The sequence below is a fragment of the Mus musculus genome, chromosome 5 (genome assembly GCF_000001635.26).
Source record: "Mus musculus strain C57BL/6J chromosome 5, GRCm38.p6 C57BL/6J".
Taxonomy (NCBI): domain Eukaryota; kingdom Metazoa; phylum Chordata; class Mammalia; order Rodentia; family Muridae; genus Mus; species Mus musculus.
Window position 1 is genome coordinate 137,402,166 of NC_000071.6, and position 15,227 is coordinate 137,417,392.

General features: G+C 51.1%; 1 protein-coding gene across 17 annotated transcripts in view; it reads right to left on the minus strand.

The window, feature by feature from the left end:
• Zan (zonadhesin) overlaps positions 1–15,227 on the minus strand; it is a 98,428-nt gene that overhangs the window by 23,529 nt on the left and 59,672 nt on the right. For 11 of the 17 annotated variants that reach the window (XR_003955622.1, XR_003955623.1, NM_011741.2 and 8 more), the window contains 18 exons: positions 14,873–15,014; positions 14,039–14,256; positions 12,842–12,983; positions 12,004–12,221; positions 11,195–11,336; positions 10,420–10,628; positions 9,787–9,928; positions 9,223–9,440; positions 8,028–8,169; positions 7,416–7,633; positions 6,100–6,241; positions 5,491–5,708; positions 4,745–4,886; positions 4,164–4,381; positions 3,677–3,806; positions 3,100–3,317; positions 1,456–1,645; positions 865–1,082 (listed from right to left, as the gene is read on the minus strand). Coding sequence is in view for 12 of the 17 variants with exons in the window: in NM_011741.2 (NP_035871.2) it covers positions 865–1,082; positions 1,456–1,645; positions 3,100–3,317; positions 3,677–3,806; positions 4,164–4,381; positions 4,745–4,886; positions 5,491–5,708; positions 6,100–6,241; positions 7,416–7,633; positions 8,028–8,169; positions 9,223–9,440; positions 9,787–9,928; positions 10,420–10,628; positions 11,195–11,336; positions 12,004–12,221; positions 12,842–12,983; positions 14,039–14,256; positions 14,873–15,014 (3,267 nt within the window). In the remaining 5 variants the exon portion in view is untranslated. Of the gene's footprint in view, positions 1–334; positions 421–864; positions 1,083–1,455; positions 1,646–3,099; positions 3,318–3,676; positions 3,807–4,163; positions 4,382–4,744; positions 4,887–5,490; positions 5,709–6,099; positions 6,242–7,415; positions 7,634–8,027; positions 8,170–9,181; positions 9,441–9,786; positions 9,929–10,419; positions 10,629–11,194; positions 11,337–12,003; positions 12,222–12,841; positions 12,984–14,038; positions 14,257–14,872; positions 15,015–15,227 lie in introns of those variants that run through there. The other 6 variants (XM_017320813.1, XM_017320808.1, XM_017320814.1 and 3 more) reach the window with 6 other exon arrangements.

Here is a 15,227-nt window from a genome sequence, read left to right on the forward strand (position 1 = left end):
AAAGTGTTAGAACTGTCTGGTGTTTTCCATCCTCGGCGACTCAGGTGGGCAGGAGAAAAGGCATAGCCTGAGTAGTTTGACAGAGTGGAGCTGAGTGAGACCTTGAACGGCTTGGGGAGGCTAGCTGTGGGGTCTGGGTGAGACAGCTGCTGCTAGGAGCAGGCACCAGGCTAGGAGCAAGTGTGGTTTCTTGGTTTTTTGTTTTTTTTTTTTTTTTGGTGTTTTGTTTTTGGTTTTTCGAGACAGGGTTTCTCTGTGTATCCCTGGCTGTACTGGAACTCACTTTGTAGACCAGGCTGGCCTCGAACTCAGAAATCCTCCTGCCTCTGCCTCCCGAGTGCTGGGATTAAAGGTGTGCGCCACCACGCCCGGCTTTGCAAGTGTGGTTTCTTAAAACTACACGCAACAGGGCTATGTACTCTTAAAAAAAAAAAAAAAAAAGAAAGAAAGAAAAAAGAAAGAAAGAAACAAAATAATAAACAGCAATACAGTCACATCCAGGGTTAACAAAAGCTGATGGAAGAAGTGGCATTTCACTTTTATAAATCTTAGTGTGTGAGTCTTCTCATGTATGCTAGTTTTTGGAGTATTTGTACATGTATGTCTGAAGGTCAGACTATAATCTGGGGCCATGCTCCTCACCCCTATCTTGTATTGAGAGGGTGTTTGTTTTGGTCTCTGTCTAATCACAAGACTAGCTAGCCTGGGGTTCTCTTGTCTCCAAGTAGAAGCTAGAGGTAGCTATGACGAGCTTACATAGGTTCTGAGGATTCAAAGTCAGGCCCTCACACTTGCAAGGCAACATTTTAGCCAGTGAGCCATCTCCTCAGCCACCCACCAACCCCACTCTCCGAGTCCACTCACGGGAATGAGGCCACCTTGGGTGTCCTTGCAGCCACACTGAATTCGGAGCACACACTTATCGTTATTTAACAAGTAGCCGGGTTGACAGATACAGCCCTTCTTGCAGACCGAGGGGGCTTTGAAGTTGGATTCCACGCAGCTGCCATCCAGGTTGGAGCAGGAAGGTGGACAGGAGGGAAGGCAGCTGGTGAAGTGGCTGTGAGCTGGGCACTGCAGAGCTGTGGGGGGCAGAGAGGGTAGAGTTAATGAGGAGACCCAAGAGAGCTGAGGTTAGAGAAAGCGAAGACAGCAAGAGGAGCAGCAGAACTGTAGGCCTTGTTTTCCTTTTGTTATTCATTTAGGGAACATTTACTGAGCGTGGGCTTTTTTAGCCAAGCCCTGCGGAAGAAGGTATGAAAACTGATTTTTAGTAAGTGTGGGAGACTAAAAATGATGTCTCTCTCAAGTCAGCATGGGAGACTAACCATGGGAGATTTAAAGTAGGAAAGGGCCCAGCCCAGCCCAGAGCAGGGTGTCCAGGATTCCTCTCCACTGTGGGACCTCCTATCACCAACCTCCAAGATCAGAGGACTAAGCTCCTTCATGCCCTACCTCTGATCCCTCCAGCCATGAGCACACCGTCCCCCATGGCTCCCTTATGGATTTTGGTGCAGTTGCTGCTGCCGTCACCACTGTCTTTGCAGTAAGTCCCCAAGGGACACTGGAAATTCTGGCACTGAACAGCCCCTCCTGTGCAGGCACAGCTCTGGGTACAGTCCTTGGAGGTCCAGGTCTTGCCTGCCTGTGGAAGTCACAGGAAAAGAGAGTGTCCTAGAGAGACAGACTCACCTCCTGTCGAAAGTAGTTGCATTTGCCCTCTGTCTACAGGTTTTACAACAATTGAGTCAAACAGCTAGAGATGGAAAATACTGAAAAAAAAAGACTATATCTAGGGCAAATGAGTTAGCTCCGTGGTAGAATATCCATGTAGAATCCCCCAGTGAGAGACTAGTAATATGTCTCAGTGGGAGAGCTCCTGCCTAGAATACCCACAGTGAGGGGCTGGGCGTGGCTCAGTGGTAGAACACAGGCCTACAATGCTCAGAAGGGATTCTAAGCAAGGCTTAGTCACAGCTAACTTGCACAGTCATTATTGAGAGGCCAGGTACATGGCTCAGTTGTAGAGTTCTTGCCCAGCAAGTGCCAGGCCCTGACCAAGTTTCAAACTCAAGGGCCAGCCAGAGACGCAAGCCAAGACACATGAGGTCAGAGGACAACTTGTGTGAGCCAGTTCTTTCCTTCCACCATGTGGGTCTTGCTGATCAAACTTGGGTGTTCAGGCTTGAGAGCAAGTGTCCTTTTGGAGCCATTCCTTGGCTCCTAGCTTTGTAAAACGTAATCTTTACTTAAAAATTAATTATGTAGCAGCTTGTGTGCCTATGCTAATTATGTACTCTGCATTTAGGTTAAAGGAAGCCTGTCCCTAGTTGGCTTTGATTGGGAAATAAAGTTGTCATTGGCCAATAGCTGGGAAGGGAGAGAGAGGAGGGAATTTAAGGATTCCAAGGCAAAAGGCAGGAGAAGAGAATTGAGGTCCGCCATGAGAGGGGCATAGGACGGACCATGTAATGAAAGAGCAGGGGGGTGAGATGACCAAAATATTGGTGCAAAGGGAAAGCGGCCCCATGGGAGGGCTGTCCAGAAGGAACAGGGGGGGGGGCAGTAAAGATAAAATATAGATTTAGAAAGGGTTAACTCAGGAATATTGAAGGGCAGTGTATTAGCTGTGGGGACGGGGTGGGGTGGTGGTAGGATGGAGAGGGTTGGAAGTGCCCAGCCATTGAGCTAGGTAAGGCATATTAAAAATAATCTGGTGTGTGTGTGTGTGTGTGTGTGTGTGTGTGTGTGTGTGTGTGTGTTCCATTCTTGAATGCAGAGCTCTTAGGTGGATGCAGAGCCCTGCATGCCTCCACCTGAAGACAGAGCCAGGAGATAGAGCAGTTTAAGTAGAGGAGAAGCAGTCAGAGTGTTGATTGGGTCTCACTTTCTCCAGCTTGTACTGAGACGGGGTCTCCTCGTCTCTTGTTTCATTGTTGCTAGTCTTCCCAGTGAACACCTGGCCAGCCACCTTGCCAGCTTCTGGGGATTCCAAGCCCAGCTTAATGTGGGCACCTGGGATTTAAACTTGGAGCCTTGCCCTTGCACAGCAAGCACTTGGTCACCAAGCCATCTTCCCCGCTTCCCGCACCCACTCACCGGAACAAGGCCACCCTCAGCATCTTTGCAGTCGCAGTGAGTTTGGAGCACACACTTGCCATTATTCAAGAAGTAGCCAGGTTGACAGAGGCAGCCCTCCTTGCAGGTGGAAGGGACTTTGGGGCTGGTCTGCTCACAGCTGCCATCCAGGTTGGCACAGGAAGGTGGACAGGAGGGAAGGCAGCTGGTGAAGTGGCTGTGAGCTGGGCACTGCAGAGCTGTGGGGCAGGAAAAGCATAGTTAGTGGAAAAGATGAGAGGCAGGCCAGGTCTATAGGAGCCAGGTTAGGGAAAATGAAGGAAGCCTTGGGGCTCCCCCGCCACACTTTTATTGTTCGTTCCAGAAACATTTGTTTGCTGAGCATGGCTCTCGTGACAAGTACGTATTAGAAGAATGTATAAAGAATGAAATCTCCCAAGTGAATATGGGAAGCCACCCATCGGGAGACTAACACTCAGAAGAGACGCGGCTGTGGTACTACAGAATCCACCCCTACTATGGGCTCAGAGGAAGCGCCTTGTTGCTTTGCTCTGGTCTCTCCAGCCATAAGCCCCACCTTTCCCCATGACTCTCTTACGTATTTTAGCACAGTTATTGTTGTGGTTGCAGTACGTTCCGGGGGGACACTGGAAATTCTGGCACTGAATGGTCCCTTCCACGCAGGCACAGCTCTGGATACAGCCTGTGGAGAGCCATGTCTTGCCAGCCTGCAGAAGCCACAGGAAATGGAAGGAAGGAAAATCTGAGGGTGGCTATTTATGTATGTGTGTGTGTGTGTGCGTGCCCATGTAAGTATATGCATATGACTGTCCATGGAGGCCAGAAGACACGGCAATCTCTTAGAGCTGAGTTTTAGGTGTTTGTGAGTAACCTCACGTAGTGCTGGGACCCAGACCCCAATCCTCTTGTTAGACAGGTATGTAGGTATGTGCTCTTAAGCACTGAGCCACCTCTGTGTCCCCTCTTGCCTGGCTTACTTACATCTGCATCATTGTCTATAGATTTCACACCAGTTGAGTCTACTGGCTGACCCCTCCACCATTCTGATGTCCATGCTCACTCACCGGAATGACAGCGCCCTGGGTGTCTCTGCAGCCACACTCAATTTTAAGAATACACTTGTCTTTATCCAGCACGTAGCCAGGTTGACAGACGCAGCCCTCCTTGCAAGTAGAGGGGCCTTTAGGGCTGGTGCCCCCACAGAGGGCACTGGGGTCCAAGCAGGAAGGGAGACAGAAGGGAAGGCAGTCGGTGTAGTTGCTGTGGGTGGGGCACTGCAGAGCTACAGGATTAGTGGAGAGGGCACAAGGAAACAGAGGCTGTGAATATCAGACTAGGCAGAATGACCACCAAAGTCTGGGTTTCCCCTTCTTATTGTTCAAATGGTAACCATTACTGAGGAAATGCTACACCTCCAACAGGGAAGACAGAAGGAATGAATGACAGTTCTTTCTAACCAAGTTCTGAAGACTTACCACTGAGAGAGACTAACACCAGAAGGGACTAAGCCACGCCCTGTGACCCCCCCCCCCAAATCCCTCCCTCCTTATCCTCAACCTCTTAAGTGTGGGGGGGTTAAGCTTCTTCTTGCCCTGTCACAGCCATGAGCACCCCGCCCCTCCCTCCCTCCCTCTGGCTCCCTTACTTATTTTGGCACAGTTACTGTTGCCATCTTCATTGTCCTTGCAGTAAGTCCCCGGGGGACACTGGGAACTCTGGCACTGAACAACCCCTCCCATGCAGGCACAGCTCTGGGTACAGCCTGGAGAGGTCCAGGTCTTGCCTGACTGCGGAAGCCATGGGAAAAGAAAGGGAACAGAGGGGTTGATTAAAGGAAGACAACCTTAGGCCCGTCGAAGGGGTTTTCATTTCCCCTCCCATTCTCTGGGACCACATCTATTGGGACAACCATGAGGACATGGAAAATATGTGAATAGGGGCGAGCTCGGCAGTAGGCTACTTGACTAGAATCTGTTTCAACAGACAGCATCTGTCTAGAATTACCAGTAAGGGACTAGGGCATGCTTCAGTGGTCCAATAAGAATCCTACAACAAGCCAGGCGGTGGTGGCACACGCCTTTAATCCCAGCACTTGGGAGGCAGAGGCAGGCGGATTTCTGAGTTTGAGGCCAGCCTGGTCTACAAAGTGAGTTCTAGGACAGCCAGGGCTATACAGAGAAACCCTGTCTCGAAAAACCAAAAAAAAAAAAAAAAAAAAAAGAATCCTACAACAAGGGGCTAGGAACGGTTCTTGTGCATTTGTCTAGCCTATGCCAGGACAGACAGCCTTCACATTCCAAGGCCAGCTCTACAGACATGAACACTGCGTGTGAGCAGCACAGACTAAGAGAGGCAGAATAAAAGTCATCCCCACCCCCTGCTCCCACTCACCGGGATGAGAGCACCCTGTGCATCTTTGCAGCCACACTCAACTCTGGGCACACACTTGTCCCTATCGAGCACAAAGCCAGGGTTGCAGAGGCAGCCTTCCCTGCAAGTGGAGGGGACTCTGGGGCCAGAGGCTTCACAGTGGCCCTCTGGGTCCGAGCAAGAAGGTGGACAGGGGGGAAAGCAGTCAGTGTAGTGGCTGTTGGCTGGACATTGCGGAGCTGTGGAGTGGAGGGAGAGTGGGGTGAATGGAGTGGGTCAGGGGAAGCCCACGGAAGAGAGGCTTCTGTGCAAAAAGCAGACTCCACAGAAAGCCCGAGAGATCCTGCTCACCCCTCCCCCATTTGTTATTCATTCAGCAAGCATTCACTGAGCCTGCCCTGTTCGCCAATACAAAAGTAAAAAAAGCGGGGGGGGGGGGGCTCCCACAAGTCCATGTGAGAGAATAACATTGAGAAGGGACTCAGCCCACTCATGGCCCCCATGGCCCCTTACTGTGATACCTTCTATCCCCAACCTCTAAAGCCCAGGGGACTAAGCTCCTTCTTGCCCTGCCTCTGGTCCCTCCAGCCACCACGACACCTTCTCCACCCTCCCCACATGGCTCCTTACGGATTCTGGCACAGTTACTGCTGCCATCTTCATTGTCCTTGCAGTATGCCCCAGGGGGACACTGGAAACTCAGGCACTGGATGCTTCCTCCTGTGCAGACACAGCTCTGGGTGCAGCCTCTGGAGACCCAGGTCTTGTCTTCCTGCAGAAGGCACAGAAAGAGACAGGAAGTGGAGGAAAGAGGGGCTGGCTAGAGACGGCCTCATCTGTCCAAAAGGATATCCTATTGCACATTTACTGAATCAACCAATAGCAGGTAGAAAATGTTTGAAAAATATATTTCTGTCTGTTGCTATGTGTTTAACTCAGCAGAATGGAACCTGCCTAGAATCTCCCAGTGAGGCGCTGGGGGCGTGGGTCATTAGCAGGGCTTCTGCCTGAAATCCTAGGTTAGGGCACTGGGGGATGGGCCAGTGGTAGGAATGCTGTCTCTAAATCCTATAGCAGGGACTGGGGAGCATAGCTCAGGTTGCAGAGTATCTAACTAGAATCCTCAGGGATGGACGGTGTGCAGCTCTCAAGTAGACTATCACCCCCAGTGAGGGCCTGGGGAGTGGCTCAGTGGCTATGTGCTTGCCTCCCCTGTGCCTGGCCCTGAACAACCTTCACATTCCAGTACCAGCCATACAGACTGGAGCACCCCAGGGACACAGAAGCACAAGAAATGAGCTAGTGGCTCCCAATCTATGTGCGGTTTCTTTTCATGGATTGGCTGGGTTGTCTGTTTTTGAGACAGGTTTTCACTATGGAGTCCTGGACAGTCTAGAACTTGCTATGTAGAACAGGCTAGTCTTGAACTTTAGGGATCCACCTGACTCTACTGGGATTAAAGAAATCAGCCACCACCCCTCTTCTTCACTCACCGTCCTGTGTGTGTGTCTGTGTGAGTATGTGTTTGTGTGAGTGTGTGTGCGCGTTTGTGTGAGTGTCTGTGTGTGTGAGTGTGTCTGTGTGAGTGTGTCTGCGTGAGTGTCTGTGTGTGTGACTGTGTCTGTGTGAGTGTGTCTGTATGTGTGTGCGCACATGTGCACACTCAGACATGGAGGTCAGAGGATAATGTCCCTGTCTGTCTCTTTCTCTCTCCTTTTTGTTGTTCGCCACCATGACACACACAAGACTAGCTTTCAAGTTTCTGAGGATTCTGCTGTCTGCCTTTCCCATATCCCAGTAGAAGCAGTGGGAGTGTAGACATAGGCTCTGTCCATCTTACATTATTGTGGGAATTCAAACCTAGGTCCAAACACTTGCAGGATGAATACCTCATAACGGAGTTATTTCCCCAGCCTCCACCAATCCTACCATCTGCTCTCACTCACTGGGATGAGCGCACCGTGAGCATCTTTGCAGCCACAACGATTTCTGAGCAGGCACTTGTTGTTACTCAGCACGTAGCCAGATTGACAGATGCAGCCTTCCTTGCAAGAGGAGGGGACTTTGGGACTGGCTCCCTTACAGAGGCCATCCGGGTCCAAGCAGGAAGGCAGACAGGAGGGAAGGCAGTTGGTGAATAGGCTGTGGGCTGGGCACTGCAGAGCTATGGGGTAGAAAGGATAGGGTTAGTGGAGAAGCCCAGAGGCAGCCTGAAAAAGCAGAGGTTGCAGAAACCGGGCTGGGCAGAATGAAAAAGAGATCTTGGGGTTCTCCCCATTTTTTGTTATTCATTCAGCGAACATTTATTGGGCATGGCCTATGTGCCAAGCTTTGAGAGAAGAAACTTAGAATGGATGACCCGAGTCATTGTCAGACACTATTGAGAGACTAACCCAGAGAAGGGTCTCAGCAGAGCTATGGATTACCAGAAACCCTCTCTACTGAGGGACCTCAGTATCTTGACCTCTTAGGGCAGAGAACTAAGCTCCTTTTTGCCCCGCCTCCAGTTCACCCAGCCATGAGCACCCACACCTCCCCCTCCCCCACGGCTCCCTTACTTATTTTGGCGCAGTTACTGTTGCCATCTTCATTGTCCTTGCAGTAAGTCCCTGGGGGACACTGGGAACTCTGGCACTGAACAGCCCCTCCCATGCAGGCACAGCTCTGGGTACAGCCTGGGGAGGTCCAGGTCTTGCCTGCCTGTGGAAGTCATGGGACAAGGTAGACCATCAGGACAGAGGAACTGGATAGAGAGTTTCACATCCTGTTTCAGGCACTTAGGTTTGCCATCTATCTATCCTGGGCAGTCAGGAGTACCTATCTGTGTCTAAAGTATTTTAAGGAAAGATGGCTTCTCTTGCTGTGTGCACAGATCAGCAGTAGCACCTGCCTAGACTGTTCCACTGCGGGCGTGGGAGTCGCTCAGTGTTGTATGGTGACCTGGGAATATAGTTCAGCTATAGGACACCTGATCAGATCCCCCATTGTGAGGGGACTGGTGTGACTTGCATACACTTGCTATCTCCCCTCCATGAGGGCCAGAGGTGCAGGCTCTGTGGTAGCGCACTCACCTAGCCTGCGGCAGAACATGACCTGCACACTCACACTCCACAGGCAGCCACACAGACAGGAGCACTCCAGGTAAGACCACTTGACCTTCTCAGTCCTATGTTGGTTTTCAAACCATTCTCTACCTTCCCCCTCTCCCCTCCCCTCCCCTTCCCCCACTCCCCTCCCCTCCCCTTCCCCCTCTCCCCTCCCCTCCCCTCTCTCCTCTCCTCTCCTCTCTCCTCTCTTTCCCCCCTTTCCCCCCTCCCCTCCTCTCTCTCTCTCTCTCTCTCTCTCTCTCTCTCTCTCTCTCATATGTGTGTGTTTGTGTGTGCAGGCTCACTTAAGTGCCCACAGAAGAGGACAATCTTGGGTGTTGATCCCCCCCCTTTTCACAGTGTACTGAAACAGAGTGTCTCTGCATCTCTGTCTCTGTCTCTCTCCTGCCCCCATTCTCCCTGTCTCCTTCCTCCCCTCAGTTCCTTGATGTTGTCCACTACTGTCTCACAAGTTTCTGGGGGATTCTCCTATCTTCTTCTCAGGACTCCCAGGGCAAGCCCTAGAATTAAAGACTCAGGTTACCATGGCCAGTTCACAAGGGTTGTGCGGACTCAAAACTCAGGTCATCATGCTCACTCCACAAACGTTTTGCCCAGTGACTCACCTCTGCAGCGCTCAGCAGTACCCCCAGGGGTACCCACTCACCGGGATGAGAGCACCCTGGGCGTCTTTGCAGTCACACTCAGCCCTGAGCACACACTTGTCACTGTTCAGCACGTAGCCAGATTGGCACACGCAGCCCTCCTTGCAGGTGGAGGGAACTTTAGGACTGATATCTTTGCAGAGGCCCTCTGGGTCCAAGCAGGAAGGCAGGCAGGAGGGAAGGCAGCTGGTGTACTGGGTGTGGGCCGGGCACTGGAGAGCTATGAGGTAGGAGAGAGGTTAGTGGAGAGTAACAGAGGTCAGACACTTAAAAAAAAATCAAGCTGGACAAACCAACAGCAGAGCCTCCCACCCCGTTCTGTTCTTCATTCAGCAAACATTTATGGAGGATGCTGGTATGCTGAGCACTGAGGCACAAACTGGAAGATTCCATCTCTAGGTCAATGCGGAAGACTACTGGGAGACTAGCATTGAGAAGAGATGCGGGCCAGCAGTGATTCCTGAGTCCCAAGCTCTTCAGGCAGGGCACCAAGTTCCTTCTCGCCCCCACCTCTGACTTTTCTAGCCACGCCAGCTACCACCGCAGGCCCAGGGGTGGCCCCTTACTGATTTTGGTGCAAGTACTGCTGCCTTCACTGTTGTCCTTGCAGTAGGTCTCTGGGGGACACTGGAAATTCTGGCACTGGATATTGCCTTCCACGCAGGCACAGCTCTGGGTACAGCCTTTGGAGGTCCAGGTCTTGCCTGCCTGCAGAAGGTGGGTAATGAGAAGGGATGTGGAGCCCAAGGAGGTGCTCCAGCAGGCCCAGCTAAGGCTCAGGCCTGGACGGTTTATGTATGCTCTCCCTAACCACTTTCCACATCTAAGTCATACAGGAGGGAAGGTGTGTTGCTGTGGGCCAGACACTGCGGAGCTAATGGGCAGACAGATTTTTACTTCCTTAGACCCCCCCCCCCCACTCAGACCGTCTCCACTAACTGCAATTATTTGCTAACACAGTCTAAGATGGGGGTTAGATTAGGGTATAGAGAACATTACAGAAAGAATCCTTTCATGGGAGCTACTATATGGCTCTCTTAGAATACTGGCCTACTGTGTTTCAGGCTCTGAGCTGGCCTACTGTGTGTCGGGCCCTGAGCAGTCTTCTCATTCCAGGGCCAGACTTTGAGAACAGGGCATCCCAGGCTGAGAGAAGGAGAGAAAAGGAACAACTGGCCCTCAGTCCCAGTCCCACTCACCGGAATGATGGCACCCCGGGCATCTTTACAGCCGCACTGTGTTCTGGGCACACATTTGTCCTCACTGAACACAAAGCCATGGTTGCAAAGACATCCCTCCCTGCAGCTGGAGGGGACGCTTGGGCTGGTGACCTCACAGCGGTTGGAACAAGAAGGCACACAGGAGGGAAGGCAGTCTGTGAATTGGCTGTTGGTTGGGCATTGTAGAGCTACAGTGTGGAAGGAGAGTGGTTAGGTTAGTGGAAAAGGGCCCAAAGAAGCAGGGATTGGGGGATAAACTGAATTACAGGGGAGTCTGGGCTCATTTACCCCTTTTGTTTTTGTTTTTGTTTTTCTTTAAAAAGATTTATTTATTAACTATATTTATATAACTACACTGTAGCTGTCTTCAGACACACCAGAAGAGGGCATCAGAACCCATTACAGATGGTTATGAGCCACCATGTGGTTGCTGGGAATTGAACTCAGGACCTCTGGAAGAGCAAGCAGTCAGTGCTCTTGACCACTGAGCCATCCCTCCAGCCTCCCCCCTTTGGTTATTCATTCAGCAAACAGTTTCTAAGCTGTGGTGCCAAGCCATGAGGAGACATGTAAGAAGATGGCGCTCCCAAGCCAATGTAGGAGACTAACCGTGAGAAGCTAACACTGAGAAGAGACTCAACCCAGCCAAAGATGCCCTTCCGATCTCCTACACCTAAGGCCCAGAGACCAAGGTCCTTCTTGCTCTGCCTCTGACCCCTGTCCACAAGCACACCCTCCCTGATTGCTCCCTTACTGATTTCGGTGCAGTTAGAGCTGCCATTATCCCCATTCTTGCAGTAGGTCCCGGAGGGACACTTGAAATTTCTGCAGTGGATGGCTCCTGCTGAGCAGGTACAGGACTGGGTGCAGCCCCTGGAGATCCACGTCTTGTCTGCCTGCAGATGCCATGGGAAGAGAAAACACCCGATGACCACGGTCCAGTTCTAAAGAGACAGTGTCACATCCTGCTTGAAGGACTGTCCCTGCCTTTCCTAGCTGAAGGCACATTCTCCGCTGACTCAGCACTATAGGTTAGAAATACATTTTTAGTTGCAGCTGGTGCGGCACAGCAGGATAGTGTCTACCTAGACTTTCCCAGTGACGTAATGGGGGCACGTCTAGAGCTCCCCGTAAGGGTCTGATGGCCAGTGAAGGACCTGATCCATCTTCTCAGGATCATCTCAGGTGGGAGGAGCAGAAAGGAGAAGGCCCCCAACCCCACTTTGTATTTACATATGATTCATGCGCGTATCTGAGTACACCTATGGTTTGAGAACAGAGCATAACCCAGGTGTCAATCCTCACAGCTGGTATTGAGACAAAAGTCCGTCTCTTTGATGTCATACACCTCTCTCTACCCATACAGAATTCATTGCAATTTCAGGGATTCTTCTGTCTCCAGCTTCTGTCCCTGGGATTAGAGACACAGGGACCATGCCCCATCTACATGGACTGTGATGATTCAAACTCAGGTCCTCACACTTTCTGAGTGCATATTCTACCCAGTTAGTCATCCCTCTAGCCTTACCAAGGCCACCCCCCCACCCCCACCCCCACACTCACTGAGATGAAAGCACCCTGGGTGTTTTTGCAGCCACAGAAGATTCTGAGCACACACTTGTTTTTATGCATCAGGTAGCCAGGTTGGCAGATGCAGCCCTCCCTGCAGGTGGAGGGAACTTTAGGGCTGGTGCCCTCACAGAGGCCCTCGGGGTCCAAGCACGAGGGTGGACAGGATGGAAGGCAGTTGGTGTAGTGGCTATGGGCCGGGCACTGCAGAGCTATAGCATACAGGGAGATTACAATTAGTAGAGAGGACCAGAAGGGTCAGAGGAAGCAGAGGCTACAGGAACCATGCTGGGCGGAAAGATAACAAAGTTTGTCTGTCTGTCTGTTTGTTTTTCCTTTTGTTATTGATTGGACAAATATTTATTGTTCATGAACTGTGTGTCAGGGCCAGAGAGCAGCTAAGAATGTGGATACGGGGCTGGAGAGATGCTCAGTGGTTAAGAGCACTTGCTTGTCTTCCAAAGGAACTGAGTTTGCTTCCCAGTACCCATAAGCACCTGGAAGTTCCAGCTCCAGGTCTAACAGCCTCTTTTGACCCCTGCCAGCCCTCATCTGCACATACGTGGAATATACACACATAGACATATACAATTAAACATAAATAAAAAGAAATACATTAATTAATTTAAAAAGATGTTGATCTTTAAATCAGATGAGGCTAATCATTGAGAGACTAGTACTGACTAGTCCAGTGTGGGTGCTCAGAATTCCTCTCCACCATGACACCTCCTTATCCCTGACTTCTTATGCCCACAACTAAGCTCCTTCTTGCCTTGCCTCTTGACTCTCCAGATGAGCACACCCTCCCCACCCCTGGCCATGGCTCCCTTACGGATATTGGTGCAGTTACTGCTGCCATCCTTGAGGTCCTTGCAGTAAGTCTTCAAGGGACACTGAAAATTCTGGCACTGGATGGCCCCTCCTGTGCAGTTACAGCTCTGAGTACAGCCGCTGGTGATCCAGGTCTTGCCTTCCTGCAAAAGCCACAGGGAGAGAAAGCAAGTCACGAGACAGGTGCCAGTTCTGAGTAACTCTTGCCTCCTATGAAGAGCTTCGTGTGTGCCATCAGCAGGTTCTACCCCACTGACTAAAACAAACATGGATGGAAAGTATGCAAGGAGAAAAGACATCATGGGCTGTTAACACATCTCAGCCTAGCAAGGGGCTGGTCTGTTGCTCACTGGTAGAGCTGAGATCTAAAGTCCTCTGTTGGGTATCTGGGAGTATAGCTCAGATGCAGAGCCTCTGTCTAGAATCCTCCAGGAAAAGGCTCATAGTGGCTCATGGGTAGACATGAGGCCTAGAATCCTTCAATGGAAACCTGGGATTGTAGCTCAAACGCAGAACCTTTACCTAGAATCCTTTAAGGCTATCTGGGGGCATGACTTAGTGGTAGAGCAATTGCCTAGCATCTGCTACTATGGGACTGAAAGCATGGGTCAGTTTGAGAGCCTATGGCTAGCATCTTCTAGGGAAGGGTTTAGGGCATGGCTCAGCAGTAGAGCATTTGCCTGGCAAGTTCCAGGAAAGACCAACTTGATATTACAGGACCAGCCATGTAGTTAGGCACATCTCAAGCGTAGAGAAGCAGAATAAAGGAGAAGATGACTACCCAGTCCCACTTTTAAGAAGTCTTTGTGAGTGTGTATTTGTGTGACTGTGTGAGTATGGATGCATGTACATGTGGTGGTCCGTGGACGATCTCATGTGATGGCCCTCATTTTGTATTCCTGTATTCTGCAGTCTCCCCCTCAACATCCACCCCACCATGGTTGCCTCTTTTTACTGCTCCTCACACAGGAATAGCTAGCTCATTACATTTCTAGGAAGTATCCTGACCCCCCCCCCCACCCACCTCCTATCTCCTAGCTGGAGCCCTGGGATGATAGACACACACCACTAAGGCTAATGTTGGCCATAGAGAGTTATATTATACTCAGGTCCTCGCACTGTGGTGAGGGGGCAAGCATTTCACCCACTGAGCTTCCTCCAGGCTCCCCACCAGTCCCCACTTGAGACGCCCACTCACTGGGATGAGAGCACCCTGGGCATCTTTGCAGCCACACTGATTTCTGAGTATACACTTGTCATTATGCAACACGTAGCCAGATTGACAGACACAGCCCTCCCTGCAGGAGGAGAGAGCGTTGGGGCTGGATCCCTCACAGTGGACATCCGTATTAGAGCAGGAGGGCTGACAAGAAGGCAGGCAGCTGGTGAAGTTGCTGTTGGCTGGGCACTGCAGAGCTGTGGGGGAGAGAGAGTGAGGTCAGGGGAGAGGAACACAGGTCAGAGCAAGCAGAGGTTACAGATACAACACTAGAATGCCCAAGCGAGTGTAGCGCTTTCCCCCTTCTGTTGTCCACTCATCACATATTTAGTCATTGAGAACTTTGTGCCCAGCTTCAAGGAAAGAAAGACTGGATCACTTGCAGCTGAGAGATGGTTCTGCAGTTAGGAGTGCTGCTGGTCTTGCAGAGGAACTGAGCAGGGTTCGTCTCACCCACATTGGGCTGCTCACAGTTTCTGGGGGATTCAGCTCCAAGGGGATTCAGTCCACTCCTCTGGCTGCCATGCATGTTGCACTCATGTGGACATACCCACCCATTGACATAAACTAATACACGCAATTTAAAGTAAGACGTAAAGATGAAGGGCTATCTCAAGCTAATGTGGGGACTAACCATGGAGAACTAAGAGAGAGAAGGGACGTAGCAGAGTCAAAGGTTCCCAAAAGCCCTCCTCACTGTGGTCTTTCCTATCTCGGGCCTCTGAGGCCAGGGGAACTAAGCTCCACTTTGCTCTGCCTCTGAGCTCTGTAGCCACATGCATACATTCTCCACCTCCACCATGGCTCCCTTACAGATTCTGGTGCAGTTACTGTTGCCGTCCTCGATGTCCTTGCAGTAAGTCTCTGAGGGACACTGAAATTTCTGGCACTGGATGGCCCCTCCCTTGCAGGTGCAGCTCTGAGTACAGCCTCTGTTGATCCAGGTCTTATCTGCCTGCAATGCCAAGGGGAGAGGAAGGGAGTCGGGACAGAGGGACTGGTTAGAGAGAAACAGCCCTGACTCCCCTCTCAAGGGCTGACCTCTGCCCTCTCTATCAACAGGTTACGATTTGGAGAGAAAAGGATGCCTCTGGGATTGTGGCATAGCTCGATAGTACAGTCTTTCAGTAAGTGGCTGAGGTGTGGCTCACTGGTAGAACTGGGGCAG